Source organism: Rhyacophila brunnea, unplaced genomic scaffold (assembly GCF_057557595.1).
Source record: "Rhyacophila brunnea isolate RB1 unplaced genomic scaffold, BYU_Rbru_1.0 scaffold_14, whole genome shotgun sequence".
NCBI classification, from domain to species: Eukaryota; Metazoa; Arthropoda; class Insecta; order Trichoptera; family Rhyacophilidae; genus Rhyacophila; species Rhyacophila brunnea.
Genome location: NW_028232796.1, coordinates 24,068,756 through 24,085,648, shown reverse-complemented (window position 1 = coordinate 24,085,648; position 16,893 = coordinate 24,068,756). Strand labels below are relative to the sequence as shown.

At 34.8% G+C, this 16,893-nt stretch overlaps 1 protein-coding gene across 1 annotated transcript; it reads right to left on the bottom strand.

Moving 5' to 3' along the window:
* Nucleotides 1-4,734: 4,734 nt before the first annotated feature.
* On the bottom strand, nt 4,735-16,670 carry Rab39 (RAS oncogene family member Rab39). Its single transcript, XM_085942040.1, has 3 exons — nt 16,400-16,670; nt 15,962-16,313; nt 4,735-7,226 (listed from the first exon to the last, which is right to left on the bottom strand). Exons 1-3 carry the CDS (start codon nt 16,505-16,507, stop codon nt 7,015-7,017), a joined length of 672 nt encoding a protein of 223 aa, XP_085798166.1. The 5' UTR covers nt 16,508-16,670; the 3' UTR covers nt 4,735-7,014.
* Between the last annotated feature and the right edge of the window lie 223 nt (nt 16,671-16,893).

The following is a 16,893-nucleotide window of genomic DNA, read 5'->3' as shown; positions in this document are numbered from 1 at the left end:
GGCCACCTGCGTGAATGAATAATATTATGAATTTAGGAAGCAGGTAAATTGAAGTAATGGGTAAAGTTTCAACAAAATATAATGGAAAGACTGTTCACTTGGATAGACATAATATTCTCTGAATTAGAAAAGTTAAAACTAAAAGAGATTCACAGAACTATTGCGCAGAGCTAATTGCGTTTAAAAAAAAAAATTTTATGCTCGCAAGGGGACAGCTTAACGGTTGATACCATATTATTTATGACTAGCATGGACAGCTAATTTACTGGGAGTCAAAGATTTTTTTTTAAATATCTTTTGACATTATCAACTTAACTGATTTAAAAGTATTAAATTAAATACTTTTTATTAATTTTTTATTCTATCTTTGCTTTTATTTAATTTTTTTTTTCACATTAATTAATTATGCCAGTTATTACACTATTTCAAGGTATATTGTAGAAGTTTACATTCAATACATAATCTTATGACTGTCAAATAATAACTGATTATATTTTCATTATTAAATAATAGAGGTGCAGAAGATTAAATGATTACAAGTGCATACAAGTATAAAATGTGTTCGGAGCAGTTTTCACATCTCAGCAATACCTATTTTTGCATGAAACAAAAGTCAAATGTATAGAAATATCAATCAGCAAAATTTTCATATCCTCTCCCGTCGTACAAAACTTCAGATGTATAAGACACTGATTATTGACTTACAGATCGGTATATTGGACTCATACCAAGGCCGATGAGCGTACGCTTGATATATTCGAGAGGAAGATGCTACATAGGATATATGGGCCCATAGACGAGGAGACAGATGGCATATTCGGCATAACTTGAAGCTCTACAACATTCTCTAAGAAGAATGTATCTCCACATTAGTTAAACTTGGTAGGCGCTGATGGGCGCGCATCTAGCAAGAATGGGTAGTGCTCAACCGCTGACGGGAATTCTGGATACTAATTAGACAGTCGGAGGTCGATTGGCAGACCCAGACTCCGGTGGGTGTCCGCAGAGATGCCACAGTGGCCAGTGCAGACACTTGGAAGACACTGGCCCAGAATAGAGGGAGATGGAGAAAGTTCTCGGAGGAGGCTAAGACCCGCCCTGGGTTGTTGGGCCACTTATGATGATGACGAATATCAATAAATCATTGAATAAGTTCTCTTTCAAAGAATATTGAAAATATTTATGTACAATTCACTTGTATTCCTTCAATCCTCAACTCCGTAATATGATTTATTAATAAATTTCTAGTGGCATCATTAATTATTGTTAATCAATGAAATTTAATACAATAATAGTGAAATAATAAATAGAAAACGGTTTATAAAGGACATTATGCAGGCCTATGGCAATCAACATAGTGCAGTTGCCAACCTATGAATTGAATTAACTAGGAAGTTGACATTGATTTCTTTAACCAGACAAGGCATCATTTGGTGCATGAACTGCTGACCATTTATCCATTTCTACATTCAAATGATTGCTCTGCCGAATGATGATAAAAATCAGCGAGCCCACCCCACAGACCACCGTATGTGCTCAGTCCAATATTGAAAGTCAGTGGTCAACGTACTGAAAGACGCGATGAAGGTTTAGTGCTAAAAGTATACATCCACAGTGAGACATTTTTCGCTAATTTAGATTACATTCGAGAGAGATTGCAAACAATTGGCTTCTGATCTGAAATCTTCAGGTATAATCATTTTATATGCCTATAGGACCAATAATTCCCGACCAGAGTTCAATAAGCTGAAATCGGGTCATGGAAGAATTCGAAAACAGTGCAATCTGCATCCGTTTTTTTTTAAATTTACTATTTGATTTAAATAATCACGGTTTTTACATCACCTATTAATAAACATTCTGAATGTTTAGTTTGTTAAGATATTCGTGCGATGATTAGTATAGCATTTTATGAAATATATTATATTCGACTGTAGAAAGGAAAAAGGGTGTAACCCTCATTTTTATAAAATAGGTTTTATTAGATAATAACGTTGTACACGACTAAATACACGTTGTCCAAAGGACGCAGATGCCAATTTATTATCCAAATTCAGCTGGCAATTTTAAAAAAAAAAAGGAAGTGAAGCGAGAAAAACGAGTCAACCGTCATATTTCTTAGTTTTTCTTTAATTAACTCAAGAATTGATATCAGATTAGGAATATAAAAACCAAATTATTAATTATCATGCACTTCAAGGTTATGTCTATTTTGCATTTTAACTTTGACCGAAAACCATAACAAAAACGTATTTGTGCCTCGTAAAATTTCATTTGTGTGGATTACGCCCTTTTTCCTGTCTAAAGTCGAACGTATACACAATGTTTGTTTGTGATATTGTTGAATCTCCTCTTTTTGAGTTGAAGTCTTTTGTGGTTTGACTACACTGCCCTGCTAAGTAAAAAAACAAAGAATGAAATGAGAACCCAAGTTTTAAACTACCTTTTCTCTTATATCGTAGTTTAAAACTTGAGTTTCTCTTTCACTAAAACCAAAAACACTGACTTTTTACTTAGCGGGGCAGTATATAAATAGCTGAAGGCAATTTTAGTTTGCCGGAAAAGAAACACCAGACAGCATAATCCTTAAGAGTTTGTATGAACAATTAGTACAGTATCCCCAGTGACCCTTTTTGCACATCACATTCATACGTTTGGGCTCCTTCTCTATACAATTAAATTTTCTACAATATCTTTAGTTCGTAACCGTTAAACTACATAGGCTCCATGAGATTTTATAACATTGTGCCATAGCTCTCTCTAATGTAATCTTGCGTGATGCTTGTATCGATTAATACATATTTGTGTCATACCATCACCAAAAAATCTCACCGTGGAAACAAATCTTTAGCCAATCATTAAACTATAAACAGATTATTTTGTACTTATATAGTAAGAATTGTTGGAACAATAGGTATAACGTGATATAAATGTGATCACATTATCTTCCATAAACTATTCTCTCATTTATGTCAATGAAGAAATAGCCTATAATAGTAAACTCCACCTTCAGATTTTAGTACATACAGGGTGCACCTTTACCGTATTAAAATTAATTTGGATTCCAATAATAATTTACAGTCTTTTGTGTACACTATTATCTCTATTAATTAGAAAGATGGTGTTTGTTTTTTTTTTTTTTTTCACTTAGTAGGTATAGACTTACGCTAGTTTAATATTACATTATTTTTAATCTATTCCCAATCACACTTGAAAATTCTTTTAAACATTTATTCCAGTAAACAATATTAACAATATGCAATCGATTGGTATTATTAAATTTAATAGCTGTTTAAAAAATCCACTGGAAATGTAGTTTCCAATAATAATAAAGATGTTGAATTTCCTTTAGTGATGGAGCGACAGAACAGATTAATTATTAAGATTAAGACAGAGATGTTGAAGCTAGTTGCCATGGACCAAGGTTTGAAGCTAGATTTGGTTTAAGTATTACTTTATGATGGTCAAGTAATACAACACAGGGCATACAAATCTCGTTGAGTGCCCTCAAATATTTCCAATATTGAATGCTCATTTCGTTTACGTGACAAACTTTAATACATAAAACAGACGTAATTATTGAAAATAGCAGCCTTTAACGCATGCATATTTAAGTTTATCCCATATACCTCCACTCGAGAATTAAACCTTGGTACTGCCTGATCCAGGAAGAAACCCATGTGTTCCTTGGATGGAGCCTTCTATGTTTTCCCTGTAAAAATTGCTGAAGGCTATTTCAGTTAGACGGAAGTGCCACTTTCGTATGCAAAAAATAACATAATTGATCCATCTTTAATTAACAATGTTTTTTGTAAACTGTTTATTCAAATTGATACACAAAATTTGCGAATGTAGCTGGATTGCGATGATTATGGGTTCAAGTCCCATTCTGTGCTTATATGAGTCGCTTACTCGCTAAACCCGCTCTGGAGGTTTTTTTGAGTTTTGAGTAAATCATGAAGAATGTTTTGTGCATTTACGATGATGTTGATGCTAGTAGTGGTGACGTTTGTATAGCGATTTATGCTAAAAATCATGGTTTGAATCGAGACGGTCGGCTATGTAGAGCGGATTTAGTAAACTGTTGTTTATCCTAGAGGGGATTTGGCGTCTCAAGTCAATATTCACTTTGATTTTTTTAGCGAAATAGGGCTGAATTTAAAACTCGCACGTGCCTTGATAGCCTGGTAGACCTATTGATATAAAAGTTGGTAAGTCTCGAAATCATATTATGGAGTAATTTCAATTTGAAAGTTTGATATATGCCCTCTAAAATCAGGCATAATGCTAATTTCTTTGTGCTTTATGTGCATGTTCTATATATCGGATGACCTTGAACTTTTTTTCTAGCATACATAGGCACATAATCTATTGTTATCTCTAAATACCTAAATTATAGACTTATCAACTATTGGCAGCAACCCCACGATATGTACATTCAAAACTAATTTTATTGAAAAATCGACCAGAGCGGGTTTGGCAACTAAGTGACTCATATATATATATATATATAAATATATTTATTTTCTTCTAATAGATAATTTTCTGATGTGTATTTTGTATGTATATTCATTAAAGAGTGCTTACACCATCTAGGAATCTACTGATTGCTAATAAGATGGTCGCCAATATTAATGGAATTATAGATTAATAATGTGTAACCAATTCATTAATATTTTTATGACTAAAATATTGAACTAATAAAGCATTACTTTTATAAAAAATGACAATTGATTTTAAATATTTCCAATATCAACTTTTTATTGATGAAAACATAAACGTAACCTAAAATGACAAAAAGGGGCAATAGATAATAAATTATGCATACACTTGCATAGAGAATGGAATAATGAGAAAATAGAAAGTAAACTAAATAGCTGTAGAAATGAAATTAATTATTATATTATATTTTATACAATCACAATCACATACAACAAATCTCTCACTTCCACACGCTGACTAACTTACATTCACATTACAAAATTTGTCAAAAAACACTGAAATTTGCATCAGTTATGCTAATTAACATTCCACTATTTTTTATTTTATAAAAGAAGATTCCGGTTAGGATTTCTACTATTCCTATATTTTGTTAGATGTGAGCAATGAATATTTTTTTTTCTTGTTAATATAATATGTAATAAAAATTCTTGCAATAGAAAAAACATCATGGACACTTAATAACAACATAAATAAATACATAATCAGATTAACACATTTGACATTATAAACATATTCATATGTAATTTTAATTAGGTACTATTGAATATACAAAGAACAATTTATTATAGTTCAATCAGTAATTGAATTCCTTTCAAGAGAAATAAAACACTGCCGCGGTCTGCTCGCTAGAAACTGAAATGTATAATATTTCCGCATGACCTATTGACCTTTTCGGTATTTGGGACCAGATTACAATAATTTCAAAAGCTATCATCGTTTGTAGAATTCATAATATTTCCTTATGCCCCAATTTATTTATGTTGTGAATTAGAATACGACTTTAGTACTAGTAAAAATAACAAAAATGCTAGATGCTAAATGTTATCACAGTACCGAGTTATATAAAATAACTTGGTACTGTGATGGCAGACGGTTATAACTGCAGTATTTTCACTTTTCAATTTTCTTCCATGTTCCAAATTGTACATTCTTTGATGTGGCAAAATATTACAGCTGCAATTTTATTTGTAATAAAGTAATGTTAAAAGATATCTGCATCTGACCAAATGCTTAAAATGCTAATTCGAATGAAAAAGTCAATTTTATTATTTATTATTAAAGCATTATTAAAGGTTTGTGTTGGGATGCTAATTCCTCTTATTTTGATATAAGAAACTTCAAAATATCTTAGAAACTAACTTGTCAGATTGATTTCAAAGCTTTGTTTTCGCTCTCTTGTGAAATTGTGTAAACAGAAGTTATAACCGTTTGCCATCACAGTACTGAACTATGTAGACAATTTTAAATGCCAAACTTGAAACAGTTAGGTATTAAATTATTACACAAGATATTTATACTTTAACCAGGCATGTCCGACGCGTCGTGGTGACTTTGGTTGATCGCACCATAGGCCCATATTAATTGAGTCGTGAAAATTTAAAAAAAACTGTCGAACGGTATGTATATGGCCAAAATTGGTTGTGTTATTATGGGGTTCGAAAAGGAGATTTGGAGACTTCTAAAATAATAAATCAATTGTGGAGCACATAATTATTATCGTAATTTTCATCCAAATCCGATTTGGATATTAGAGAAATTGCAGTCGCTTTCGATAAAAATTACCCATTGAACAAACTATCTCATGAAAATGAGACATTTAACAATTTGAAAAAATGCAGTAAAATTCTAAACTCGTGTTTCGGTTCAAATTATTTGCGTGAATCTCCATTTTCATATCTAAAAATGCCAAAGAATTGTGACTTTCACCCAGTTGTCACCCTATATTAAACAGATGGTGAACAAGATGCAGTCCCAGGCGCATGGCCCCCACAAAGGGGGGGCTGACAGGACTCTAGCCTGGGGGCCCGGGCTCAGGGCCCAGTTTTGATTTGACTTGAAGTTGGACATGCCTGTTATAAAGTACAATGCTGCTAATAGAGAAAACCAAAGAATGTAACAAAGCGTATTCATTTATTGAGGACATTGTGTAAATAATGAAATAAAATAAACACCTTGCATAAATATTGATTGACTTTTGAATATAGCACAAACAATAGGCAATATTAATTGTTTAAAATTTCTTATGACTTCAGCCTTGTGATAAAAAATGAATGAAGTTAATGTATTATTTTATATCGTAGTCGATAATATAGCAAGGGTACTACAGAATTATTTTCTACGCTGCTTCTCCCATCGAGTATAAAAATTTCAATAAGAATAAGGCCCTAAACGGAGAGATCAAAAACCCTACGCGATTACATCATTGTTTATGCAGTTTCTTCGTTCACACAAACCAATTACGACAGATTACCTCTCTCTGGTTATATAGGTACGGGGTTATAAAAGGACGGCTTAGCAGCAGTGACTTTTGGCCGGTTCTGCTTCGATTAGGTTAAAGTCCATTAGCCCGTTGGGCCGGTTGAAGCCGGTCTTTATTCCGTCCCAACCGTCTTCCACTTTGTACTCTCCCGTCTGTATTCTGTTATACACTTCCTCCGTGACTACGGTGAACGCTTCCTCCACATTTTGGCCGGTCTTCGCCGACGTCTCCACGTGATGCAAACCTTTAAAAAAAATAAAAACATTTAAAACACAAAATATTCACCTGTCTTTGTCATACCACGAGAAACTGCACCTGAATAGGAATATAAATAAGACACGGAAAGGTGCATGTTGGGTATAACGCACAAGGAGCACAATAGAAACTATACAATAAAAAAAAAGTTGCAAAATAGGAGTGGGTTGGAATGTCATTAAGTGAATCAATAATTGCTGGACGCTGCCCAATTGGTTAGTGATAAATTCAGCTAAAATGCATGGCAGTGTGATGCTAGGTATTGAGAGAAGTGGAAGACTTGATCTAGCAGCGGATCAATCCTAGCCGAACATAATACATTTTCTTCTTTTATATCCGCTCCTCGGTTAGAGCATATGAAAACTATGCGGCACCACTAGGAATCCCTGTCGCTCACCAATCTTCTCACTCATACCAGCATCATGGTTTGAAGAACAGGCAGGCCAGATTGAAATACGGTCGGCATCCGTAACACGTGCCCGAGTCTGGTTCAATGTCGCTTTTTTATTGTCAGTGTGATGAGAGGCTACATGGTCCGCTTTCTTATCTCCACCGTACACCAAGTATCTGCCACAAGCATCTGTTCTCGAAACTCAGTATACAGTTACTATAAGCCTTTGTACGGTGCCATAATTTGCTATCATAAATTAGCACCGTCAGTATCTAAGCGTCGAATGGGCGACCTTTGGTTTAAAGCAAGTCAGGAACGAGTCCCAGACACTACATCAAATTTAACGTTACTCCAGCCATTCCCATTTAGATATCGAGGTCTCTTTGCAAAGTGCCATCTCCTATGATGTGCATACACAGTTATTTAAAGCTATAGATACTATCAATGGTTTGCCCATCACGAACCTGCAGGTATATTCTAACAATCTAACATATAACTTAACATCCAAAAAGAGCTAATTGTGATAAATATATCACATTTATCACTTTACATATTCAAGCAGTTAATTATGTAAATAAGTTAACCGTCTGAACTATCAAAAAATGCTATCTTTTAACAGGCCCTCTCTTGACTGTTAGTTTATAGAGCGAGACAGAGTTCGTCAATTTCACATATTGAGATGCAAGATCCGACTATTTTGAAATATGATTATGTCACGGCCGCCGTCTTAATTTATAGTTCCCTGCGAGCTGTAAAATACCAAGTGGCTAGTAGCAGCTGGTAGTAGCTAGTAGTAACTTAATATTTGTTTTACTGCAATTACAGTTTGTGCTGGGATCGCAATGGTATGACTAATAAAATTGTAGGTTATGTTGATATGTCTGACATGTCAATACAAAATTCTTGTATTTGGCCGTATCCGCTTTGGTTCGCCCGTAACGACCAGCACAAACATACCTGAATTTGGCCGATATGTCTACCAACCTAAATTTTCACTGTATTACGAATTGGAGATAGCCGCTGATAACTGCTTGTGTATAGAATGCTTTCCGTGTTAATTTGGATCAATGAAAATATCGGAAATGTGATATATTAATAACTCTTAAGAATAGACCCGTAGGGGCATATCCGGATCAGGACAGGTGCTATTGTATAAAACGTTGGTTGGTCGGTTAGACATAGTAAAGTATAAACCAATTATTGTTGAATATTGTTATCAAATAATATTATCAAGCGACAGTAAGATGAACAAAACAATGACTAACATAATATGTATCATTTGAATTCCTCTAATGATTGTTAGTATTCTTCACATAACTTCAGTGTGACTATTATAAGTTTGTAATAATATAGCAAAATGCCAAAGTCCATGAAAATGTATTAAATATTGACAGTATCAATAAAAATTAAGAGTTTTATCTGACCATAAACATGTAAATATTTATGTATACACTAAATCAAGCCTGGGCAAACTTTTTAGGTGAAGCACCACATTAGGAAATGAACAGCGGGCCGCAAGTAAAATACCTACTATACTTAGACATACATTATTTATTATCATGGAAAAGAAACTTTCACATAAAAAAAATGATTCTCTAATAGCCAACAATTTAATGAAACTGTTTTACATTTTTTTTAAATTTCTGGTGTTAATTTTGTAGTTGAGATTCTTAAAACTACTTGTAAATGTTCATCGGTGATGCTTAATCGTAAAGAGTTTTTATTGATATTCATAATTGAAAATAATTGACATAATAATAATATGTAGGTTGATCGAGCAGAATAAAGTAAACTTTTTTAAGAAATACGATTAAAGCTTGTTAGACCTTACAGAAATATTTGGCGGGCCCTAGTTTTCCCAGGCCTGCACTAAATGGACACTCGTCATACAAAGTTTCGCCGTAACGTAATTGAAAAATTATTTCACAAATTTTATATAGGTTTTTACACAGAATTTTATAGAGAATAAAAATTCGATTTACGTAAAGATGTCAAAATAAAAATCTTCTTGTATTGAAAATAGAGCCAAAACGTATGAAAGTGATGGCAAAAATAAACTACTAGAACCACTGATTTTTTTAAATAAAATCATATGGGCCATATCCGATTTTTCTTTTGAAGGGTTCGCAGGGTTAAATTAAATTTTAACTTAATTTAATTAACTAACCAACACCATCTGTAAACTGAAATCTTATTTCAATAAAAACAAATACGTATGTAAACAAAGTTTAGTGTGTCTCTTTGTCATATCTCAACAGCCTACCTCCACCCTTCGCCGCTGATAGTACTATTTATATCTCTCTGTCAATCTGTTACTAATTAATTGTAATGTCGTTTAATACTCTACTCTCTATATTATACTATAAGCATCTGTCAAACTATTATTAGAGTATTGTATCACTTGTTTTCTTTCACGACCCGATTAAAAGAAACAATTTATTTATTCCATTTTTTTCAAAATTAGAATTTACGAAGGCTTCAATTGCAGATAGTGTTGGTTCAATGAAAACAAATATGTATGACTGACTGAAGTTTAAAGTGCATTATTTTATGTCAGATCTTAACAACCTACCTCCACCCTTTACCACTGACGTATACATATATATTATAAAAGACAAAATAGACTAAGTGGGGTAATAATGTGTTGTGGTTAGTCGTTGATGCTTCGAATGCATAATATACTAAATGTAAGTGTCAATGTACAATTTCTGTTTTATTATCATTACCGAAGGCGGGTGGTTTGATGCCAACTGTGTAAGTTTGTTTTTAAATTTTCGAATCAGCTGTGACAGTTTTTCATTACATATTAGCTGATTAATCTACTAAATACGAACTTGCTGTGGACCGTGTAAAATAGTTTCAATTCAAAAACTTTATCTAGATAATAAACGTTGTTGCTTTAACATCTTAGTGTTTGACACATATTCAGTATAAGTTTAACTAAGCAATTTAATTAGCGCAAGCTATCAGCCATTACCACATTGACATAATTAACCTTCATCGATAATACTAATTATTAAGATAAATGACGTTTTATCTTAAACTGACAAAAATTACACTACCTACAACAAATTATTAGTCAAATTCAGCTTTTTGAATATTAAAATTTTAAATTTAATTTAATATAATTTATATTTGGTATCATTTTCGTCTTCCTAGATGGCGTCAAGATCTCCCCAAATTTTTGTTTTCACGTACTATACTCACATAGATAATAATATTTAATTAAACTATTTTTATTCAATGAAATACACAAAATATAAAAACATAGCATTCACTATTAACCTTACCACTGTCAGCCAATTTTTACTAGGTGGACACTTGTAGGCGAGCTATTTTTGGAATAAAATAAAGCCCTTAAAAAGATGAAATAAGAACAGAATGATAAATATTTGTGAAAACTTACCAAATCAACATGTTTCTCGAGTTTATCGTGAATATTTTCACACTAAAATGATAAATATAGTTTAGAAAATATACACAAATAGTTTATTCAGAAATTATGACGTTTACTAGAACCCGCGAGTTAACTCGTCCGTGGCATTGATAAGGTTTAATTGTCTTATATATTGTATATTATTCGTTGAAGCAAATAGGTTAATTTAAAAGAATATAACATTCATATGGCGGCAGCTATATAAAATAACTATATAAAATAACTCCGTCTATAGTAATAGGGCACGACTCTACCTATGCTATGGCCGGTCCCAAGTCCGGATAAAGGAGGAGGGTTCGTTGTAGGGCTAATCACCCAACACGGTAAAAAAACCCTGATTACGAACATCAAAACAACTGCCTTGGACCCCGGACTCCCCATAAACCAATGACCCAAGCAAAGAATTAAGGACAAACGATTATATATACAATGTGGCACATGGAACGTGGGCACTATGTTGCAGCCGGGCAAGATGGAGGATGTTGCAATTGAATTGCATAAGTATAAAATGAGCGTGACTGCATTGCAGGAAATAAGATGGGAGGGCGCAGGTTTCATAAACAAGAGAAACTACACTTTGTATTACAGTGGATCTGCAGATACGCAGGGTCGCTATGGAACTGGGTTCTTAATCAGCTCTGATATCAACAGGGCAGTACTAGGATTTGAGCCAATTAGTGAGAGATTATGTAAACTTAAACTGAAAGGTACACTTTTCAATATTACGTTCATCAACGTTTATACCCCAACTGACGATGCGACCGAGGAAATTAAGGATAGATTCTATGAAGATTTGCAGAGAGCCTGCGAAAAAGTCTCCCCACATGATGCTCTAATTATCTTGGGAGACTTCAATGCAAAAATTGGAAAAGAGGAAGCATCTAAAGAAGTAGCTGGGCAGCACAGTTTGCATGAAACGACAAGCGATAATGGTGAACGTCTATGCTTTTTAGCGGCTGCAAATAATTTAATAAATAGTAGTACATGGTTTAAACATAAAAATATCCACAAAGGAACCTGGAAAATACCTGGAAGTAATACATGCAACCAAATAGATCACATTCTTATATCGAAAAGAAGAGCGACAACAGTGGAGGATGTGCGCGTCTGCAGAGGAGCCAATTGCGATTCTGATCACCAACTGGTGAGAGCAAAATTAAAACAAAATATCTCCTTAATCCTGAAAAAAGAAGGCCAGAGAAGAACTAAATAGAAAGCTGAAAAATTGAGGGATGAAGAAATTTTGGATAAATACCAAGAACCTATAGAAATAAACTTAAAAATGACTTTAATAACCGATGATGTGAATGTGGACTGGGAAAATACAAAAAACTGTATTATCACGAGAGCCACAGAAATTCTGGGGGAAAACAAAGCAAAAATAGATGCAGGATGGTTTGATGATGATTGCAGGCAAGCACTGTTTGAAAAAAATGAAGCAAGGAAGAAATGCCTACAAAGGGAAACGCACCAAAATTACGAAACTTGAAAGAGAAAAAGAGAAAAACTGCAACAAAGCTCTGTCGAGAGAAAAAGCGAATGATGCTCAAGAGAATACTCCAAAACATGGAATGTCAAAGAAGAAACAATGATCCCAGAAAATTTCGGAATGGAAACGGAAGAAGTATTGTACCACACTGCTGAGGAATTTATTGATGAGCCTACTCTGCCTGAAGTAAGAAGAGCATTAAGAACGCTGAAAAACAATAAAGCACCTGGAACCGACAGGATAACAGCCGAGCTGATAAAGAGTGGTGGCCCAACACTGGAAGCAAATATCCACAAGATAATTCTCAATATTTGGGAAAAAGAAATTCTACCTGAGGAATGGAAGATGGGTATAATCGTGCCTATTCTGAAAAAGGGAGACAAAACAATGTGCGATATCTACAGAGGGATCACTATTCTAAACACAGCTTATAAAGTTTTCTCATCTGTACTGTATAGCAGGTTAATGATCTATGGTGAGGAAATCCTGGGAGAATACCAATGCGGCTTCCGACCAAATAGATCCACCATAGATCACATCCATCTCATGAGGCAAACTATGGAGAAAGCGCACAAATACAACCTTACACTCCACCACCTGTTTATTCATTTTAAACAAGCTTTCGACAGCGTGACTAGGGATAAGATGCTGCAAAGCCTAAAAATACTGGGAATTCCCTTAAAACTAGTAAGGCTAATAAAAACCACACTGACGGATACTCAAGCAGTTGTCACTGTGCAAAATGAGCAAACTGAAAGCCTCAAAATCGAATCAGGTGTGAGACAAGGGGATGCGCTATCCATTATGGTATTTAACCTTGTGGTGGAATCCATAGCTCGTGAAACCAACATAAGAGGATGGGTAGATAACAGTACAACGCAGATGTACGCTTATGCTGACGACATAGTGATTACAAGCAGATCCAAACAGAGGATGATCGACCATGGTGGCACTATGAAAATAAAAGCAGAAAACGCTGGGCTGCAAATAAACCAGTCAAAAACTAAATATATGGTCAGCACACGCGATCAGGTACCGCTGCAGAATATAGACATAGGACAGCATGCATATGAAGGGGTGGACAAGTTCACGTATCTCGGATCCAGCCTAAATACCCAAAATAAAACAGCAGAGGAGATAAAAATCCGCCTTATCTCCGGGAATAAATGCTGGCATGCCTGCAAGCGACTGGTGGGGTCGAAAATTCTAGGCCAAAGAAGTGAACTTCTAATTTATAAAACAATTATAAGGCCAGTGGTCACTTATGGCTGTGGGACTTGGTGCTTAACTCAAAACGAGGAAAACAAATTAGCTGTCTTCGAGTGCAAAATACTCCGCAAAATCTTTGGACCCACATTGGAAAATTGGAACTACAGAATAAAAATGAACCACGAGTTGGAAGAGCTGATTGAACAGCAAACAATCATAAGATACTGTAAGTCCCAAAGACTACGACGGGCGGGACATGTGGATAGAATGCCTGAAGTTAGAGCGCCAAGGATCATGACGAAGTGGCTACCCCAACGGAAGAGACCCAGAGGCCGTCCAAGAAGGAGATGGGCTGACGGCGTAGAAGTGGACTGGCTTCATATAGGAAGACCCGGTAACTGGAGAAGTGTGGCGAGAGACCGGAGTGAGTGGAGAGTGGTTGTGGAGGAGGCCAAATCCCACCCCGGGATGTAGCGCCGTGGAAGAAGATATAAAATAACAGCACTATGTTAGAAAGGACACAAATTCACACGTGTCAGACCTGATGTGACACAATCTCGATATTGACAACTAGCAAACTAACAGAGTTGACATTACACAGGTAATACTCAAATCACGACACTACTGCCAAGGCCGAGCCTTAAGTTATAGTTGTCGGTCTATAATATTGTCACTCTGTATTACTGTACTAATTACACTACTGAAACCAGAAGGTGTTGATAATGTTCAGTTCAATTTTAAATTCACAGGATAAGAAATTTGGTGGCTATTGTCAAATCCGAAACTACCACCGCATTCGGAACAATATTCTTACAAAGATATCCATTACGGTCAACGCCCTACGCTATAACACACTACCATTGGATCGGCGGCCAGTATTGTAGTAATTTGGGTATATGAATTTAAAATGCTTTGACTTAAAACGTCAGCTTGGTGCAAGAAGTTATTAATTATTACAAAATATAAATTTGCATTTACAAACATTTAAAATATGTATGCCTTTTTTTTCAAAGACAGAACGTTCATTTTGTTAGTAGTTAACGACATCTTACATCATGAAATTTGCATTAAAAAAACACATGTCACAAAATTACCATAATATCAAGTTTGCTAAGCCAAAAATATGTAAAGTACATTTTTCTATTATATAAATATATATTATGGAAGTTGAAATTTCATAAAGATCTAGTACAAAATTCTCATAGAACAATGTGTTCTTCTCAATGACATTAATATGGACGAAGCATCTAGAAAATAAAATGACACTCACTTTGTGTCGGGTCTGCCGGATGGCGAAATTCATATTTTAATATCGGTATCCTACGCTCAAATGAACATTCTGCTTGCAAGCGGTCTGGCGACACCGCTGGGTCTGCCCATACAAAATTTCTGACTGTCGGTTTCGACTCCACCGTTATTATTGTGTTACAAAATGCCAATGTGCCTAGTTAAAAATTGTAAAAAAATCTACTAAACACTCCAAGAAAGATGGGATATCACTTTGCATGTGTTAGTATTATTTATTATTTATAAAATGTCATTTTAAGATATTGATGAATGTTTATTCAATGCAATTGAATGACAGGAACCATTGGACAGTCAGTCGCCTGTGATCGCTGGGCTCACTTGCGTCTAATCTCCGAGAAGTCGTAAGTAACCGAGAATCTGTTTCTAACGCAATGAGTCATGACACTAATACGCCATTACAATAAAGGTTATATTACTATAAATTCTCGAAGCTTGTATCGCATAATGGAAACGGATACGTCAATGGTCACGTGACATCTACCTATACATCTGTGAATGACTTTCATGCACAATTTCTCGTGCGCGCCGGGTATGAAGTGAGTCGTCCATTTAATATGTCATTGGTTCTTCTTATCAATGTCAGGAGCAGTTGCCATCTTCAATTCAAGATGTTACACAGGCCACCTGCTACGATTTTAAGCAAAACACCTGGTAAGCCACGAGTGTAGAGTGCATAAGGAATGTATTTCAGTTAGCCAATCAATTTCTTCATTAAGAATCGTAAAAAATCTCAGGAATAATATCCAATTCATTAGATTATTACTAAAGTGTTTGTGTAAGCCATCAAGGCTTACACAAACATAGAATGGAAGTTTACCTAAGGCGATCAAGGTCCACCATGGACTGTAGCGCCAGATAATTTATTTGAAATCAAAATAATAAGATACTAACCATTCCGTTCTGCAAATGCTCTCGCCTCTTCGCAAGAAACCTCTCTTCTCGCTCCATTTTTAGTGCCAGATCCGACTAAGTCCACTTTGCATCCAACCAGGGCAAACACAGGCCTGTGAGGCTCTATGTGCCGTTTAGCCTCCATCATCCAGAGGGGGATGTGCTCGAAACTGGACCTATTACACACATCGTAGACCAACAGAGCGCCAACTGAATTTCTGTAATAAGACTTCGTGATTGACCGAAAGCGTTCTTGCCCAGCTGTGTCCCAGAGCTGTAACTTTATCCTAGTGCCGTCCTTAACTTCTATTAATCTGGCGAAAAAATCCACTCCAACTGTAGGGTCCGACAACTGAAAGTAAATCTGAATATTATAGTAACGCGCTAGATTAAATATTAGTATGATTTGTAGAGAAGATGGAAATCAATGTTAACAACCTCGGCGAATTTGCCATCCGTAAAATATTTTAAGAGAGAGCTTTTGCCCACTGTGCTGTCACCGATCAAAATTAGGCGAAACTGATAATCGAAAATCGGATCAACCATTGTGAAAATATTAATCTAGGATGTCTATCATCAATGTTATTTTGTCAATAGGACTTTTATCAGTTTATTTCCTTTGTAGGTACTGATTACGACGCACAAAGACAACAAAAACGCAAAATAATATATTTTGACATAACCATCCAAATAGCAGTAGAAGAAATCTACTTTATCTATTAAATAATTCATAGAGTCATGTATGCACTAATGTGACTAATATGTGGTCGCGTCTCTATTTTTATGGTCACATTTTTCAAACGAGTATCCTGAATGAGTATCAATGACAAAACTTAAACACAAATAAATTATTATAATTCTATTACATCAATAAAGATTGTTTCGTTTTATTTTGTATTTAGAATTTTAATATTTTATCCTCTTGAGACCCG

Coding starts and splice junctions, on each gene's coding strand:
- Rab39 (XM_085942040.1), bottom strand. CDS start 16,507: ATGGTTGATCCGATTTTCGATTATCAGTTTCGCCTAATTTTGATCGGT. Junction 16,314..16,399: donor CGGATGGCAAATTCGCCGAG/GTTGTTAACATT, acceptor ATTTACTTTCAG/TTGTCGGACCCTACAGTTGG. Junction 7,227..15,961: donor AGCATTTGCAGAACGGAATG/GTTAGTATCTTA, acceptor TTTTTTTTAAAG/GTTTGCATCACGTGGAGACG.